The sequence below is a fragment of the Cryptotermes secundus genome, unplaced genomic scaffold, assembly GCF_002891405.2.
Source record: "Cryptotermes secundus unplaced genomic scaffold, Csec_1.0 scaffold925, whole genome shotgun sequence".
Lineage (NCBI taxonomy): Eukaryota > Metazoa > Arthropoda > Insecta > Blattodea > Kalotermitidae > Cryptotermes > Cryptotermes secundus.
The window spans coordinates 550,706-568,653 of record NW_019733333.1 but is presented as its reverse complement, the minus strand read 5'-3'; the positions used below and the strand labels follow the sequence as shown (position 1 = coordinate 568,653).

The 17,948-nt window shown below is 39.0% G+C and overlaps 1 protein-coding gene across 1 annotated transcript in view; it reads right to left on the bottom strand.

Annotated features, from left to right (window-relative positions):
• The window catches only part of LOC111868086 (E3 ubiquitin-protein ligase MYCBP2), a gene marked incomplete at its 3' end in the record, with an annotated part of 282,453 nt that overhangs the window by 241,639 nt on the left and 22,866 nt on the right, over window positions 1-17,948 (bottom strand). Inside the window, 6 exon segments of the mRNA XM_033752918.1 lie at window positions 628-835; window positions 1,533-1,685; window positions 3,094-3,261; window positions 8,020-8,224; window positions 11,237-11,455; window positions 12,887-13,054. Coding sequence (XP_033608809.1) covers window positions 628-835; window positions 1,533-1,685; window positions 3,094-3,261; window positions 8,020-8,224; window positions 11,237-11,455; window positions 12,887-13,054 — 1,121 coding nt within the window.

The following is a 17,948-nucleotide window of genomic DNA, read 5'->3' as shown; positions in this document are numbered from 1 at the left end:
TATAAAGAATTTCCTCTATTTACTGGGTAAAGAAAAGGTGGCTGCATATAAAATCAGTGTCTTCATATGAAACGTTTTGTTCATTATAAAAAGAAAAGCATTTGTAATGAAAGTGAAGGAAAATTAGTTTTAATAGGTAAATAGTTTCTTTTCAAGTTCTAATAATCTTTTAACATGTCAAACAGAAAATAATTTGGTCTCAAATTAAACCACACAGCTGACAAAATCAGCTTGAAGTGGATTTCCAAAATCCTACAAAATCTATTGCCTATAAAACTTCACGACAGAACAGGAAAAAAAGCAGAGACAAGTGAAGAATTTTGAACAGGAACCCTATAATCAAAAAAAATTATTAAATCACAGAATGTAAATATGTGTAAAAGCTTTTCACAAAATTGCACAAGCATACAGTAGCTTCACAATGCGAGGAAAGACATAACAGAAGACACAGACACAAGTAGAAAAATTATGGGAGGACAATGAAGAATGGTGAAGAAAACCCACCCTGGCATAATGTTACCTGATGATTATGATTATAATTATGACGATACTTGTAACAATGATGATTGAATATTGAGGACCTGTAACCAGCATTTCAAAATTGCTGGGAATATCCTATTTACTCACTGTCCTGGGTTCCGATCTGGTCGCATGCTGCTCAGGCAACTAATGCTGTAGCCTGTACATTCTCGACATACAGTACACACCATGCAGAGGTCATGCCTCCATTTGTGTTTCCCTGGAGGACACATTGCCTCCTGTGCATCCTCCCAGTCCAGATCTTCATTGTCTGCCTCCTCCTCACCTGTAGTCTCCATAGCGACAACCATAGGAACTACACAAGAGAAACTGTTTTACCATACACTACACACTAATAATTAATAGTTTGTTTAATATATCTGTGAAATGAATTCAAGTTTAAATCAAAAGTTCTGGACTTATGTGTCAAAGATTATTTCTCTGCATGCACACATTACAGATTTTTCAGACAGAGATTTTTGTGTAATATAACAGTTTTAGTCCAAATTTAAACTTCCAGTCTGTGTGCCTCTTGTGGTATTTCTCTAACTCTCTATTCACAAATTATTTTCATGATATAGGAATTTCCATGAAAAGGCGTCATGAGCAAGTCCAAACTGAGAACCTCCTGAATATAAGTTTAGAAGCATTACTTCTAGACCAATCTGTTTGTTGCATTGCCATCACACAGATATGAAATAAAAGAACACATACATGAATGGCCTCTAGTACCTGCAGGAAGACATACAAGCCAAATTTCATCAAAATCCATTGGTCTGTCTGAAAGTTACTGATGCTACCAGATATATATAGACAAATCCTGAGCATGTTATCCTTATAAAATATGGAAAGCAGGGTAATAAAAGCAGAAAAAGCAGGTCACATTACTTATAAAATTAAAGCTGCAGATAAAATAAGTGTGTAGAATTAATGAAGACAATTGTGTACACAAATTCTTCAGTTTTTATACTTTTATGTACAACAAAAGTGTATGAGATATAAAGCTACTGCACCTTCTTTGATTTGTGCAGCAAAGTCTCTCCCACACTGCCCCTTATTATTTATTCCAAATGTATACACATGTCCTTTATTGGTCAGGGCTACAGCATGTGCCTTTCCCAGGGAAACTTGTGTCACACGTACATCCTTTAGATCAGTTACGAGTCCTGAAAATTTAAGCAATACTGTTGGGTTACGTGAACTGTCAATATTTGACAAATAACTAATTATGAGGGTTGGAACTTTAATAGTGGCAACTATTTATTTACAACTGATACAAACTAGATGCATGTTTCAAAGTTTTTCTGTCCTTCAATGTAGTCACCAGCATTGTGTACAACCCGTTGCCAGTGATGTGGAAGTCGTAGAATACCTTTACCAGCGCCTGTTGTGTTGATAGTTAGAATGGAGCGGTCTACTGCCTGAAGAATCTTTGGAACAGTTCTGAAGCGAGTGCCACAAAGTGGTTCCTTCATCTTAGGAATCAAGTCGAAGTCACAAGGGCTTAAGTCCAAGGAGTATGGTGGATGGTACAGCACTTCCCAGCCCCATCGATCAAACAAATCAGCCACAGCTTGTGCTGCATGCAGCCGAGCATTGTCCTGCAAAATGATGGGTGGGTTCTGCAGAAAGTGTTGCCGCTTCTTTCTCAAAGCTGGTCGCTGGTTGTGTTCCAAACAGAACAGTAATACTGCACATTGACGGTCTGCTGTCGAGGAGCGGTATGCATTAGGATAACACCATCACAGTCGTACACGAGAATCACCATAACTTTCACATTGCTGGGGTTCTGATGAACTTTTAAATTTCATGGTGACCCGTAATGATGCCATTCGTTCAACTGGTGTTTCATTTGTGGCTCATAAGATTCGGCCCATGTCTCATCCAGTGTAAAGATATGGCGTGAGAAAACCTCTCCTTCATGCTCATAGTGCTCCAAGAGGTTACGAGCAGTGTCGTATTGTAGCCATTTCTGCATTTCTGTCAAATCATGCGGAACCCTTCGTGATGCAATTTTTCTCATGCCCAGGCATTCCTTCAGAACGTGAAGCACAGTCATATGTGCTAATCCTGTTTCTCGCGCAAGCTCACGAATCGTATGGCGTCAATCACTCTCCAGTAACGCGGAAAGACTTCTTCACTGACACTAGGACGACCTGGCTGACGCATGTCTGCCACATTTTGGCGTCCCTTGTTGAAGGCTTTTACCCACCTTGAAACTGTTCTGTAAGGCAACGCAGATTCCCTGCAAGCCTCTTGAAGACCTTGATGACACTATCATGCTATATGGCCTCTGGCACATTCAATCTTTATTCAACTCCGTTGTTCCTGTTTCGAAAACACTGTGACAACACTACATTAGACCGCCAGCTAACACGAGGCTATGTTCTTCTTGTCACTGCCCATACGTGTGATGTGGGAAGGGAGAGTCCATTTGCTCTGAGGTACGGTAGGTATGTAACTAATGTGTGGTATAAGCGACATTATTTGGCTCTGTTGCATGGCGTCTCTACAGCAGCGTTGCCACTATTAAAGTACCAACCCTCGTATATTATCTTTCTCATTATAGACTACCTGTAGAATTATCACAATGTGCAGTGTCTTTTCCAAACATAAGAAGTTCCCCTTCTTTAGAAACAAGGGCTGTTGTACCATTGTTGCATGCAGCATGCACAATGTTCAGTCCATCAACTTTAATCATCTTCTTTGGCTTCACTGGCTTTGGTTGACGTCGTCCTTTGTCTAGACAGAACAACAACAGTATATAGGTCATGCAAATTTAATATACAACATAACATACATGGACTATGTTTCAAATTTAATTACTGTTAACTCTTTCTCTACATGAGAGTATTGCAAAAGTCACTCAAGGCCAAGATATAAAAGTGTGTGTTTTTACCTATAGACCAAGCTGTATGATATAGAGAACTGTAACCTGGAGTTTCATAATAAAGAGCAAGGGTCTCCAAACTATGGCCCGCGGGCCACATCCAGCCCGCGATGTGATTTTATCTCGCCTGCGAAAGAATTGTGCAGAAATGCGCCAACTGAACTAATTTTCCAATGAGTACTGGTAAAAAAAAATACTTGTTCATAGATTTCAAATTCATTAATTAAGATTGTGTTTAAAATATACTGATATTCCATATTATGTTAATATTAATATTATTCACAATTTTACTAATTCTGGACCATATACTGAGCGGTATTTCTTCATACTTGTTTGGCCTCGATCGGCAGTGTCACTTCGTGGCAATGAAGGTAGAGCGAGCAGTTCATTACTAGCCATCTTGTGCACTAGACTTCTTGCAGTGGTGTGGTGTAATTGTAACGGATCATCACCACCACTGGTGTCGTACTTATTACCATTTTTGTATTAAAGGCAACTTATGTCCAGTTTTGCTCTAAATGTGCCGAGAATTGGTAGTGAGGAATGTTGATAAGGCTACTGGAACTTCAGTCCATTCTACGATGGCCGGCTTGTAAATTTATCTCCATTTTTGGGACGACATATCTGTGTGAACAAACTTTTTCCCAGATGAAGTACATCAAGTCGAAATACAGGGCAAAATTATCCAATGAACATTTGAAGTCGCTACTTGTGATTAGCGTTTAAAAATTTGAACCTCAATTTAATCAGATTTTAAGAATGCAAAAAGAGCTCCATCATTCACATTAATTGTTTTATTATAATTTGTAATGAAAATATGAGCATTTGCTGCTACTGTCTGTTGATTAACCTTTATGAGCCAAAGGACACCATATGGGGACCTTTAAAGTAAAGCCGAGTGGCCGAAAGACACCGTATGGGTATGCGCAGTCCACGTGTGCACACAGTGTTTTAAAATCTAATTTTAAGATAGAAATTCTTGTTCTACTTACATTATTTTTGGACACCCGCTTTATAAGTAGACTGTCTTCCCGCCTGCATCATCTAACTGAATGTTGCATGTAACTGAATGCAGAGTCCAACATCGCAATTCATGCACTTTGTCCTTATGTAACACTGTTTTCCAAGCGAAGCGCACACAAACAACATGTCTCGTATTAGCAGGAAGTAGGCCAGTGATGGCGAGTGGTCTCCTGTATTCGTAACGCTTATAAAACATCACAATTTCAACTATACACCATGGCCCCATTTCATATGGAACAAGCCGAAATTGAGAGGCCGCTCGTAAATCACACCATTCAGACACACCATAAGACTGAAAGCATGTAGAAGAAAGGGGCCATGTTGGGGCCTTTCTACATTATTTTTGGACACCAGCTTTATTAGTAGACTGTCTTCCCTCCTGCATCATCTAACTGAATGTTGCATGTAACTGAATGCAGAGTCCAACATCGCAATTCATGCACTTTGTCCTTATGTAACACTGTTTTCCAAGCGAAGCGCACACAAACAACATGTCTCGTATTAGCAGGAAGTAGGCCAGTGATGGCGAGTGGTCTCCTGTATTCGTAACGCTTATAAAACATCACAATTTCAACTATACACCATGGCCCCATTTCATATGGAACAAGCCGAAATTGAGAGGCCGCTCGTAAATCACACCATTCAGACACACCATAAGACTGAAAGCATGTAGAAGAAAGGGGCCATGTTGGGGCCTTTCTACATTATTTTTGGACACCAGCTTTATTAGTAGANAGTTAGTTAGTTAGTTAGTTAGTTAGTTATTAGAGAGGGTGGGTTTCCCCATGCACTGAGACCAGTATTGGTTCATTGTGCTTCCCTCTATGATATTCTACCAGTCTCTATACCCTACCGATATTGGTGCGTACCATCAGTCCCGAATGAGCCAGCGAGTTCGGCCTCTACTGGCTTGGCGGTATCTATAATGCTTCCCCCATCTATCAGAGGCGTTAGAGACTACTGTTGGGCGGGAAATGTCCCTGAATTTAGCTCAGTGACCTCCTTTGGAGATATGAGGTTCTTTTATGTGCTGTAAAGCTACGACACGGGACCCACGGCTTAAAGTCCCTCCCAGAGGACTTGTTCCCTGATCTTTTCTGCACTTAAAAATTCCACGACCTCCGCCGGGTTTGAACCCGCGTACCACAAGTCATGATGTGGGAACCTTATCTCTAGACTACGGAGGCCGCTTTCCAAGAAGTAACTCTGTGTGGATAGTCCGACATGTATAAACAGACACAGTTTCATAAGGACAAATAATAATAATAAGAGGGATAAGAACTGGCCCACACTTGTGTATACAAGAAGCCCACTGACTGGAGAATGTGCTATGAAAACAAACATTTTCTCTCCTCCAGATAACACATAGTCAGACCGTGAGTCAGCAGCATGCATTTATACTGCAGAAAGGTTTTGTGCAGAAGCTTTATGCATTTTTGTAGACAGATGCTCAAAATTGGGGAAAATTTTTTTTGGAATCAATGTAACAATTTTTACAGATTCTAAAATCTGTAAATTACAGTATCTGATTCTATATACTTTCTACATAAAAGTAGTGTTTATTTCGTTCGTTTATCACAAAAACTGTAGAAATCACAGCATTTTGAGTAACATGATTACAATTTTTATTACTCTACAATGGCGGGCATTTAAATTAACTCCATCCCGCTGCCACTACCGGAATTTAAATGGCCCGTCCCATAAAGGTTAATATATGATAATTTATTCTCACGTACTTTGTATTTAGTTTATGAAATTCTGTGCTTTCAATAAAACTCGTATACCTAGAGTTATTAATTTCTCATTTTATCCAGCCCATTGAAAGGGCTGAAATACCTAATGTGGCCCGCGTTTCAAAAAGTATGGAGACCCCTGATAAAGAGGAACAAGAACTTTTGGGTATTTCAATATGAAAAAAACTATTTTTTCTGCAACTTTATGGTTTAAACAAGATGAGTTTTATATGCACATGTACACGCTCACTCATGTGGATGTACACATAGGTACCCAGTGTATGGTTTTACCTCTGAACTAGGCCTGCTTAATACCACTGTATGACAAGCCAGCCTTCCTGGCCTATATCCTATTCTCACTGTCACTGTGTCACAGAAGGTCAACACAGATCACTGAACCTCACCTATGTATAAGCACATTACTGAAATCTATTCAAGATACTATTTGTGTGCTCTCTCAAAATTAATTATAAGGGTCCAGCAACAGGTTTTTAAGTTAAAAGCATTCAGTATGAAGAAAACTGCTAAAATATCCTATTTTTTAAGAGTACTGTGCACAACAACAGTTGTGAAAAAGAAAAAATTGAAGATGCAAAAATAAAATAACATTGTTTCACAAAAGATGAATTGCCAGCAACAGGTTTTCATTTTATAAAACATTCTCCCTGAAGAAAATTGCTAAAATTATCCTGTTTTTTGAGCACTGTTCAAAAGAATGATGGTGGAAGAGGAAAAAAGGGAAGAAAGAATAAAATATCATGTTTTTATTGAAAATAAGTTGCAACACCAGTTACTTGATTAAAGATATTAAAAAAATTACTGTGCTGCATGGTTCTCAAAATGCATTGGATTAAGCTCAGCTCATTCTGCAGAAAGAATGTGTTGACATTATATTTATGTTGATAAGCTTATGCTGGGCACACCCTAGTACCACCTTGCTGATGTGTGTTTTCTGCCCTGATTCAGCCACAGTAGCTATGTGCTTTTTATATACAGTACACAGCACATACATTTACATAAAATATACAACACTTCTCCTCTGTTAAAAAAGTAAACTTTCTACCAACTCTTTACACAGAAATTATATTAAATTATATAATCGGTTCTACAATTAAGTACATAGAGTTAATTAACAACTACAAAAGATACTGAATTACCGTACACTTACAGGATTTGAGATTCTCATGGCAGTGGTTATGAAGAGTTCTATCTTCTGGGATATAACGTCATGCAGTCCATTGAAAATTGCTTCATGATGGTTTCTTGCTTGGCCTATTCTTCACTCTGAAGATAAAGGCAACATGGTCCACCAGAATGCTAGCTGCCTTTGAAGAGACTACATGGCATTAAATCCCAGATGACAGAACTCTGCTGTACACTTGTGTATCATAACCAAACATCACTGAAAACTTAAATCCAATATTACAGATGGCCCATTTAAGAATGTGCTTGGTAAGGCCTCCTGATAATTACTTCTCTTGGGGAGCTTGTGATTTAGGGGCACATAAATCAACAGCAGCAGCAAACCTAAAAGATGATGAGAACTACCATATGGCAAAATGTGCAGCATAAAGAAATATACCCAAATTTTATTCAGTAGGTGACCAGTAAGCTATGGGGCAGAAATATGTTCCCCCCCCCCAAAAAAAAATTGAAATTCTGAAGTATGAAAATGGAAGAATGGTGAAAAGGAGGGCATGCTTGAGAATTTCTTATGCAGTCTCCCTTCAGCACTTGGAAAAAGGCACTTTTGTTTTGCTTAGGAATGAATGAATAAACATAACACAACTACTCTTGAATAACTGCCAGGTTTGCATTACAAACATAACACAAACTGTCCCTGATTATACTCACTCTGATCTCCATCTTCCCCTCTTCGAGCTGTACCAGCAAAGAATACGGTGCCATCTTCAGCCAGAAGAACAGTATGGAGACCCTCATGTCCAATGGCAAAATGAACTACCTTAGGGGACTTGATAACGGGAAGTTCAGCCCATTTGCCACTCCTCAAGCCACCCTGTTTGATGCCCAGGCTTGAAGACTTACCACAGTAGAGAATCTGCAGGTAATAACATGAAGAACCATAAACTGTTGTGTTAAAACAAGATAAAACTACCGCATGTTACAGTAGTTTTAATATGAAATTACAAACATGGAGGGAAAATACTGTATTTCTCTGTTTGTGGGAATTCAGTTACACAACAACGAAACAATAACTTTTAAACTGAATAAAGACATAAATTGTCGGATGTAACTAGAATCATGGTAGACCAATGCATCGGCATGCTCACATACAGCTTAAATAGTTGGGATGGCAACATCTGCTTACAACTTCCTATGTTGGTGTAAATATCGAGCCTACAACCTTTTAAAAAAAAATTCAGTCCCAATTACTCGTCCTTTTAATTCATTTTGATCATGGCTGGAATGGAGGGTAGTCTAATGTTATACAGCCAGAACAGACAAAGTGCCTGAAATGTGTACATTTAAATTGCAAACTAACATGCAGTAGTGTAGTTGGTTGAGGAACTATGCTACAACCCGGAAGGGTGTGGGTTCGATTCCCGATGACGTCATCGGGTTTTTCAATTGACCCAATCCTTCCAGCCACACCATGGTCCTGAGGTCGACAGCCTCTTACAGAAATGAGAACCAGGAATCTTCCTGGGGGGATAAAGGACGGCTGTCACATAAGGCACCCTCACTGCTGTCATCTGATTGTAAAATGTGCAAGCCTAGACATCTCACAACCCTATGGGCCTCCACGGCCTGTTACAGGAATAGCTTTACCTTTACCTTTCTACAATATTAAATGAGTAGTACACGAATGTTCTGAGAAGCACCTCCCAACGCTCCATTTCCTTACCCTTTTCGAGCAGGTACTAATGTCAGACAAGCCATATCACCTTAATGTAAACTGCAAATAGAATTAAGATACAGATCACTGCCTTTCAACAGAACTAACCAATTAATATCGCAAAATAAGATTACAGTAATACATTGCTATACAAAGATTCAGTATAATAAACTTTGGTCTTTCATTATTATTATTATTATTATAATTATTATTAAACCACTCCTGCTGTCTTTTGTATGCAGACGACCTCAAGATCTATCGAGATATCAAGTCCCCCACTGATTGTATACGTCTACAGTCCGACATCGATAGAGTTTACAGTTGGTGCATGGCTAATTTTATGAAACCCAACCTTAGCAAAATTAGAATTATTTCCTTTACCAGGAAAACTACTGCCTTGAACTTTCCATATAGGTTGGGTAATTCTGTCATACTTCGCGCTGACTGCATTAAAGACTTGGGAGTATATTCTGATTCCAAACTTTACTTTCATCAACATGTAAATTATTTATTTTTGCATGCCTTAAAATTATTAGGCTTAATTCGTACTATCACTTTCTCATTTTCCACCTTAGACAGTCTAATGACGTTATATTCTGCCCTTGTCAGATCTAAATTAGAGTACGCTTCTGTGGTTTGGAACTCTGTGACCAACACTGACTCTAATAAACTTGAGCGTATACAAAGAAAATTTGCAGCACTTTGCCACAACCGATTTTTTCATGACACGGAGTATCATTACATCAATATGCTTGATATGTTAAATCTGCGATCACTCCACACTAGGCGTCGCCACATAGACGCCTTGTTCCTAATATGTGTTTTTAAAGGTGACAAAAACTGTCCTTCGGTCCTAGAAACAGTTGGTATTCGAGCTCCCTCTCGGAACATCCGTAATTTTTCCCTGTTCTGCTGCTCCTCTAGTCACTGCCCTTCAGCCAGATGTGTCTCTGCTGCTAATTTAGTGTGTAACTCTTTAGACATTTTTAGTAATTCTAAAATAAGTTTAAAAAATCTGACTATTTAATTGTTCTTATAGTTTGCATCAGATTTATTTCTCAATTAATTATCTAAGCATCTCATTTCTCAGTCCTAAAATATAATGAATTTCTATTATTATTATTCTTATATTTATTATTATTGTAATTATTATTAAAAAATCTGTCTATTTAATTTGTTCATGTAACTTTTTGCAGGACACTTGTTATCACTTCATCATTAATATATTTACTTTTGTAGTACCTTCGACATATGTTATACTTAGACACTGCTTGGCTTCGTCTCTAAAATCTAATTGTGTTCTTTCAATTGTGCATATTGCAATTGAATTTTTGTAATATTTTCATCAATCTGTCTGTATATTGTGTCCTTGTGCTGACTCTGTAATTGGCTACCAGCTGTTGAGTACAGCACGTAAATAAAACCAAGAATTGAATTGAAAGAATTGAATTGAATTATTATTATTTTATGCAAAAAGCCAAACATATTTCACAATTTACAACAATCATACAATAAATTGTTTTCAAAATGTAAGCAGTCGACATCTAATGGAAACAGTGACTGTGTAACAAGAATAAAACCAATAATTCAATTCAGTTTATGTAACATGTCAGACATATGTACACTAGTCAAATCAGCACCGAATATACACATTTTCAAAGTGTTATATTCTACATAAAGACTGAGGCGGCAGGTTCTCCTATACACTGGTGCCTATCTACCAAACTACATGGCATCACATTCCAGAAGTCCATAATCTTCATATTACTGTGTGAACTTTAAATCTTGCCTATACTTGTTCACTAAGCCTTTCCTAAGATCTTTCACAGCTACCATTCACCGCCCACCCCCCCAAAGTCAGTTCACTTAAGGCCATCCCCCACTGTTCGAATTTGGAGAAGTGTAAGGGTACATACACTATCAGAAAATGAAATAAATGGTAATGCATACTGCCCATTTATAATACAAATTATTACACTTTTTAATACTCACTATACCCATTTTACTGCTTTGAATTGTAGGATAATCAAATTCCACACGATCTACTTTAAAAAGGATATGAAGTCATATTTTCTTGGATGGAGATTTAAAGTCACTTCAAATTATACAGTATCTTGAACTGTTCAACATGGAATTAACAAGATTTCACCATAGTCTGTTGACTCTTCGAAACACATGGATTGCAAGCAGAAGAATATTAACTGTGGCACCCACCTTTCCTGAATTTGTCCTTGCAAACCCAAAATCCTTTCCTGCTGCTATGAAAACTATCTCTTCATCACATCCAGTATGTATGGTGTGGATATTGGCATCTTCATCAAATGATGCACTTCCAAAAACATCCAAACATTTTCTGGCCAATTTCAGTGGCAGTTCACTTACAGATACCACAGGACTACTTGATGGATTCACCATTCGAACAACAAATCCATCCTGAGGAAAGAGGTGAAATTCAGAAGTGTAACACTGTATGAATAGTAACTGATCCACATAATACAGGGAGCAATCCCAAAGTTGTAAACATTCATAAAGAATCTTACATTTATTACTGATATTGCACATCTTGTGTGGCATTTAAAAGGAATACCATCCACATTTCATGACTCCATACTGATACTGTGCGGCCATTTTGTTTATTGTTTTAAAGTATTAATTATATTGGATTTGTAAAGTGTGGTACATAAGTCTGAATTGCATTTAGGAGGCTGCCTTCGACTGCGTGATTCGAGATGTTTGCAAATTCCAGGGTTGACAGAGACGGAAGATGTGTTGTGACTATGAGTGTTGAGGGATTAAGCCAATGGTGGCGTTCATGCCTTTTTCTCGATTTGAAGTTTTGGTGGCGAACAATGTTATTGGTTTGAAATTAACGCAAGGATTTAGAGTGACCAATTGTGGTTTGTTAGGAAGAAGCCTTCTGGTAGATACCATTGTCAGACGTGCGCGACGCTATGTAGGCCGCAAAAAGAGTAATATACCCTAAGTCAGTGATAGTGCGGCTAGTTTGGTCCTTCTGCATTCAAACTTACAAATTGGTAATATCCAAATATACAAATATCCATGTACAGAGTGCAAGTGTAACCCGATTACGCTCTCCGGGATTTTGTGAGAGATAGTGAGCCATATACTGCATTGTAATAATCAAATGAATAAATAACCTTGTGTATAAAGTTCTGTGGTTGTGAATTAAGTGATATGCTCCAGTCTAAGCGAGGCCTGTAAAGACCCTGGGAAGGTTTTTCGTGCTACAACAAATAAAATATATATATAAGTAAAATCTAAAGGTTAACAGGGCACTATTAACCCAGTACCCAGTTACTAAGTGTGGACAACGGAAGGCGGCCCAGAGAACAGCGGAGTGTGGGAAGAGTATAACTACAAGGGGAAATTGGTACTACTCGGATCTGCAACTGGTCGCAGGGAGGAGAGAGAGAGAGGACGGCTACAACCGTTATTCTGAAGCAGATTTCCATCATGTATGATCACAAAGCAAAACTTTATAATGAAGGAACATACTACCTTGAATGCATAAGGAGTGGGCCATAATAATCTGGCCCTTGCACTGTGACCTTCAGTGATCTATTGTGCTTAACATACTACCACAGTACTAAACAACAGACATCATTCTCATATATGGAAAAGTTTCAAGCTTCTGCAATATCTTGATCATATACCATAAACAGAACTGTCAAGTTCACATGTGATATTCATGCTTATTTTTTACATCAGCTAGACAAAATATACATATCCCTTAAGCTAATAAAACTGATTTAAGAGTGGAATTCTGGAAACAGCAGTGCAATTGGATAAACTTTTCCAGAGATATTTTACTTGTATGCCGATAACCTATTTACAGTGACTCACATCTTTGGCTGAAGTAATCATCCCAAGATTTTCTCCGTCTGAGAACATTACACATGCTCCCCAGTCTTTACCCTCCAAGTTCACAACTTCAGACACCCTGAAAGACTCCTTATCAATTATTAACAATTCACAACCTTTCTTGCTTGAACTCTTGTAGTACAGCAAACCCTGCAACAAAGGAATTTCATTACTAAAAATTATGGTTACATTCAAACGACATTTGGTATCTCAGTACTTTCTGACGCCTGAAATCAAACAACATGTTGTAATATGTTATGCCGCAAATTTTGAGAAAGGAAGTTTGAGGCATGGCCCCAAATGTTAAGACAATTGCAAAGGATTTGATTTGTTTCATTTTGGTCCGTCACACTAACAGTTACAATTACAAAAGACAAGTCCGTCCAATGCGACTATTTCAGTTTTCNACTTGGACATTACATGTGTATTTGATATGACAACTGTTGTGATAGTGGTTTCTAAAAAGTGTTTGGTGCCTCTGAAGATGATCCAAATGGATCGAAACATGTAAGGCTAGTGAATCATCAAGTGAGAAAACTGAAATAGTCACATTGGACGGACTTGTCTTTTATAACTGTAATTGCAAAGGAGGTTCACATCAATTAGAGCAAGGATGGCAACACATATGAGTGGATAATGGAACTCGGTCAAGAATGTTTTAGTCAGCAGAGATGCGTAATCGCGCCACTGCAAGTTCGCATTTGTAGGCCACTGGAGAAAAGTGAAATTGCTAAATGCATATGGGAGGAGACGCCACGGATTCATTAGTGAGAATAGAAGTTTGAACCAATAGGGAGCCACCACCCTTAAATTTAGGGCAAAGGGAGGAGGTAACTTCCCTCTTTTGTCAGCTGCTGCACCAGCTGTTTTAGAGTATAAAGGTGGGAAAGAAAGGATTTTGGGGGATTGATCAAAAACGTAATATTAGACAAGTAGCCGAAGGCTCTGTTCGGCATGGGCACTACAAGTGGTGGTGTTCGCCTGCGTCTCTATCTCAAGTAAGTCACTTTTCTCATACTAGCCATGTTACTTAAATTTATTGCTGTTTGTGAAATTGTTGAAGTGCAATTTCCAGTGTGCCCTGCGAGCCTTAGGGTAGGATAGGAGAAATAGTGTAACGAGTGATTGCCGGGGTGCTAGTGTGGTAAATATGGCTGTCGTTAAATTGTGTTACAATTTGCTGGTAGTATGCGGAGCACGCATATTTGCTGTTCATTGTTGTGACCACTGATTTTGTGATAAACATACTTAGGCTTTTTAGTATTTAAAGTTCTAGGAGCAGAATATTTTAAGGGTGAAGTATTATGATAGGATAGGGTAGAACTGTGAAATGAGTGGTAGGGAATGGAGAGACGAAAAGGTTTACGTCGAACGATTAATACTCGTATAGCCTCACGAGTCGAATTAAGAGAAGAAAAGAGAGACAGACTCGAGTCATACACCCTAGAAGGGGAGATCATAATGAAGTGATAGCCTGGCAAAGCAAAGACACTAGGGAGTCCTGACAAAATGTCGGCATTGTTATTACTGTAAATAGGATGTAAAGTGAAGTGTAAATCGATCAGTGTACATAGGGATAGGACAGAAATTGTGTAACGAGTGACAGAAAATGAAGGGAAGTGACGGTCTCGAGTCATACTCCCTAGGTGGGAGATTAGAAGGAAAGTGAGAACTAGTTGAGCCGATACTATGTAAACCCGACAGAATGTCGGCATTTCTATATTGTAAATACGAGTGTAAATAGACCGGGGTAATTAGGATAGGATGTACCAGAGTTGTGATTTACCTCCACGAACCGAACCCGTCCCCGACCGATCTGGAGCTATCCTAGTCCAGGCGAAGGCAGAACTGACCCTAGGCAGCCAACGGCAGCCGGATGCAACGAACAGTTAAGGGGAGGAGAACCCTAGTTAGAGCAGCTTAACGACACCCCAGTCTTTGGGGGCATGACAGTTCGTGGGTAGAGGCTGGTCAGAACCGACACGCCCGCTCTACACCATTACAAAGTGGTGCCAGTGAAGTTGGGATCAGCCAACAAAAGGATGGCTACAGAGTAATTTAGTATCATTTCTTTAACCAGCCCCATCACGGCAGTACAATTGGTGACAGCAGTGGGATATCGAACCCTCCCCCCGTCACCATGGCATTACAATTGGTGACATAGGTGGTACAGTGGTAGAATGCTCGCCTGCCACGCGGGCGGCACTACAGTATTACCTTTAACCCCCCCCTTCAGGCATAACATAAGATCTGAGGTTTTCATGGCGGTGACCATGAAGAATGCTGTCTTCTGGGATGTGGTGCCGTGTAGATCTTGTGTGAACCGAAATTTTGGAGGAACATATGGAGGTGATACGTTCCTCTGAAATGTCAGTTTGCACAAGATCTACACAGTGCCACATCCCAAAAGATGGCACTCTTCAAATAACATGTTAATCATGAAATCAAAAAGAGCACCACCATCTGTTTTCTGCTTGTAAAATGTTCATCCAATTTAACATATTATCAATGTGTACTGATAGGTGAACAAATTCTATTACGAGATGTGGGCACTCAGATGTGAATTTTCCTATCCCCAGAGATAATGTGATTGATAGAAGGGTCCTCCAACATAATGCAGCCCATAATATGGAGTGTGGGTCTATATAATCTTCATGTTCCAAAAGTTCTGGTTTCAAGAAAGAAAAAATTATGGCATGTTAAAAACAAAATATGACATCATGTAGTATGGTAGAAGTTTACTGACATACCTCTGAAACTTCAGTAAATTTTCACCAGACAACATGACATCACATCCCAGATAATAAGTCACCACTGTAAGAAGTTCAAATCTTGGATTACAAAAGATTCAAATCCGAAGTTCTCCAAATGGAGTCTTTCTCTGGTACCACCAGATTCAATAAAACCCACTAAATTCCATTATGCCAAAGCTACCAACTTCTGACACTCTGCTTCCCACACTATAACTAACCCCACAGAGCAGAGTCCTGCTTGAGAAGCTGACAGTCACTCAATTAGTCAAGAAATTCCCTGCCTTTTATGGAATCTATAGGCTATTACAATGAGATGAGAGGCTTACAATACTGTGAAAATTAGCAACATGATTTTCTGGGATGTAGCACTACATACTTTGGCAGCTACATTTCAGTGTTTCAGAGAAATCTCCTGCCTCACACTTCAAGGTAGAAGAGTTTATTACCATGGTCACAAGAACTTGCCATAAGATCCAATATTAAGCCACTTCAATCTAGTCCACATCCTCACAGAACATTTCTTGATGATTTATTTTATTACTATCCAGTTTGTCCATTGCTCTCATTCTATCAAAGTACATTTCTCAGACCAAAACCCCTCATGACATTTCATAACATTCTAGTTTTTTACAGTGAAGAGTTGTTAGCCCATTGCACAGTCCCAGTGTTAAATGACAACTGCTTCTTCTTCATAAGATTAACAGTTACCCACCATACCTTAAAAGCCAATTCCTCCACCCAAAGCCCAAAGACATCACATGACATGGTGGAAAGGGTATGGCTTCCACACACACTACATAAAGCACGTGTCAACAGCTACTACAATTATAACTCTCTCTGTAACATCAACGTCATTTATCTTATTTGTTTGCTACAACAAATACATACTTTTATAACTCTTGTTCTTTCTGCCACATATCTGGATATGTGTCTTTTGTATGTCTGAAAGCCAGAACAGTGGAGCCAGAGCAGAAGTCCACGGCTAGCCAATGGCTCGCCAAACACACGTTCCCACGGCAATGAACAGATGTGGGAGTCCATTGCTAGTCAACAGCTTACCAAACACACATTCGCATGGCAATGGATAAAACAGAGTAATACATGAACTTTTGGAGATGGTGATCTATATTTGGTTCGCCTGGAAGTTAATTCAGTTCAGGAGAGTTCAGTTGTAAGGTATCCTTCATTCATCATTTGTCATGGTGGAAGAAGACACTTGTAGTCCAGTAAGGAATGGAGCGAGTCTTAAGCAGTCTCTGATTGTGGACTGTTACAACTGATTTGAATTGTACAAGAAAAAAAAAACTCTGTGATCTTAGCCTGCAAGAGAAATATACTGACCGAGCGACTGCCGCTTGTCAGTGAAGTTAGTGCCGACTTTTGCGGATAGAGGGTGTTGCGTGGTCAGCGCAACAAATCCCCAAAGCCATTAATTTCGGTCTTCTAGACCGGAGCAGCTACTTCCTTGGAATAGCTCCTCAGTTATCACTGTGAGGCTGAGTGGACCCCATCCAGACCCACTACTTCTCAGAAGAAAATCGAATCTGGACCTCTGGATCTGTAGCCAGGAACTCTGGCCACTAGACCACATAGGCAGTTAATTGTACAAGAAGGTGCCAATAAATCCAATCGTCCAATTCAGAACCCTTTATCATTAGCCACACAAACCCCGTACACTTGATGATATTCTTCCATTTTCTTTCTTTACATTGNATCCAGAACCCTTTATCATTAGCCACACAAACCCCGTACACTTGATATTCTTCCATTTTCTTTCTTTACATTCTACTCCATCAGTATGGAAAATATAGTCTTGCACAAGAAGAAGGTGAATCCTGTAACTTATATCAAATACAGTACCCTGATTTCAGAAAACCAATGTTAAGAATATAGAAATAGGATGCTGGACAAGAATTAAGATTTTGTATATAGCTGATTTTATTAAAAATGCCAATCCACAGGAAGAAAATTTTTGGGAATACTTCTAGAAAATGGTAAGATTCTGCTTTGTAATACCAGACCAAGCAACTGAAAAATGACATTCTTTCATTAACTCAACAGTGACATGTGTTTTCCAATAGTACAGCCAAATAACATGTGTACACCATTATAGTAAGAATTACGAGGGTAATTCCAAAAGTAAGGTCTCCTATGTAAGATTTGAGGCTTTCACGGCGGTGACTATGAAGAAAGCAGTCTTCTGGGATTTGGCACCGTGTATATGTGGTGTTAACCGACGTTTCGGAGGAACGTATCGCCTCCATCTTCAGGGTAGAAGAAAAAATATATAA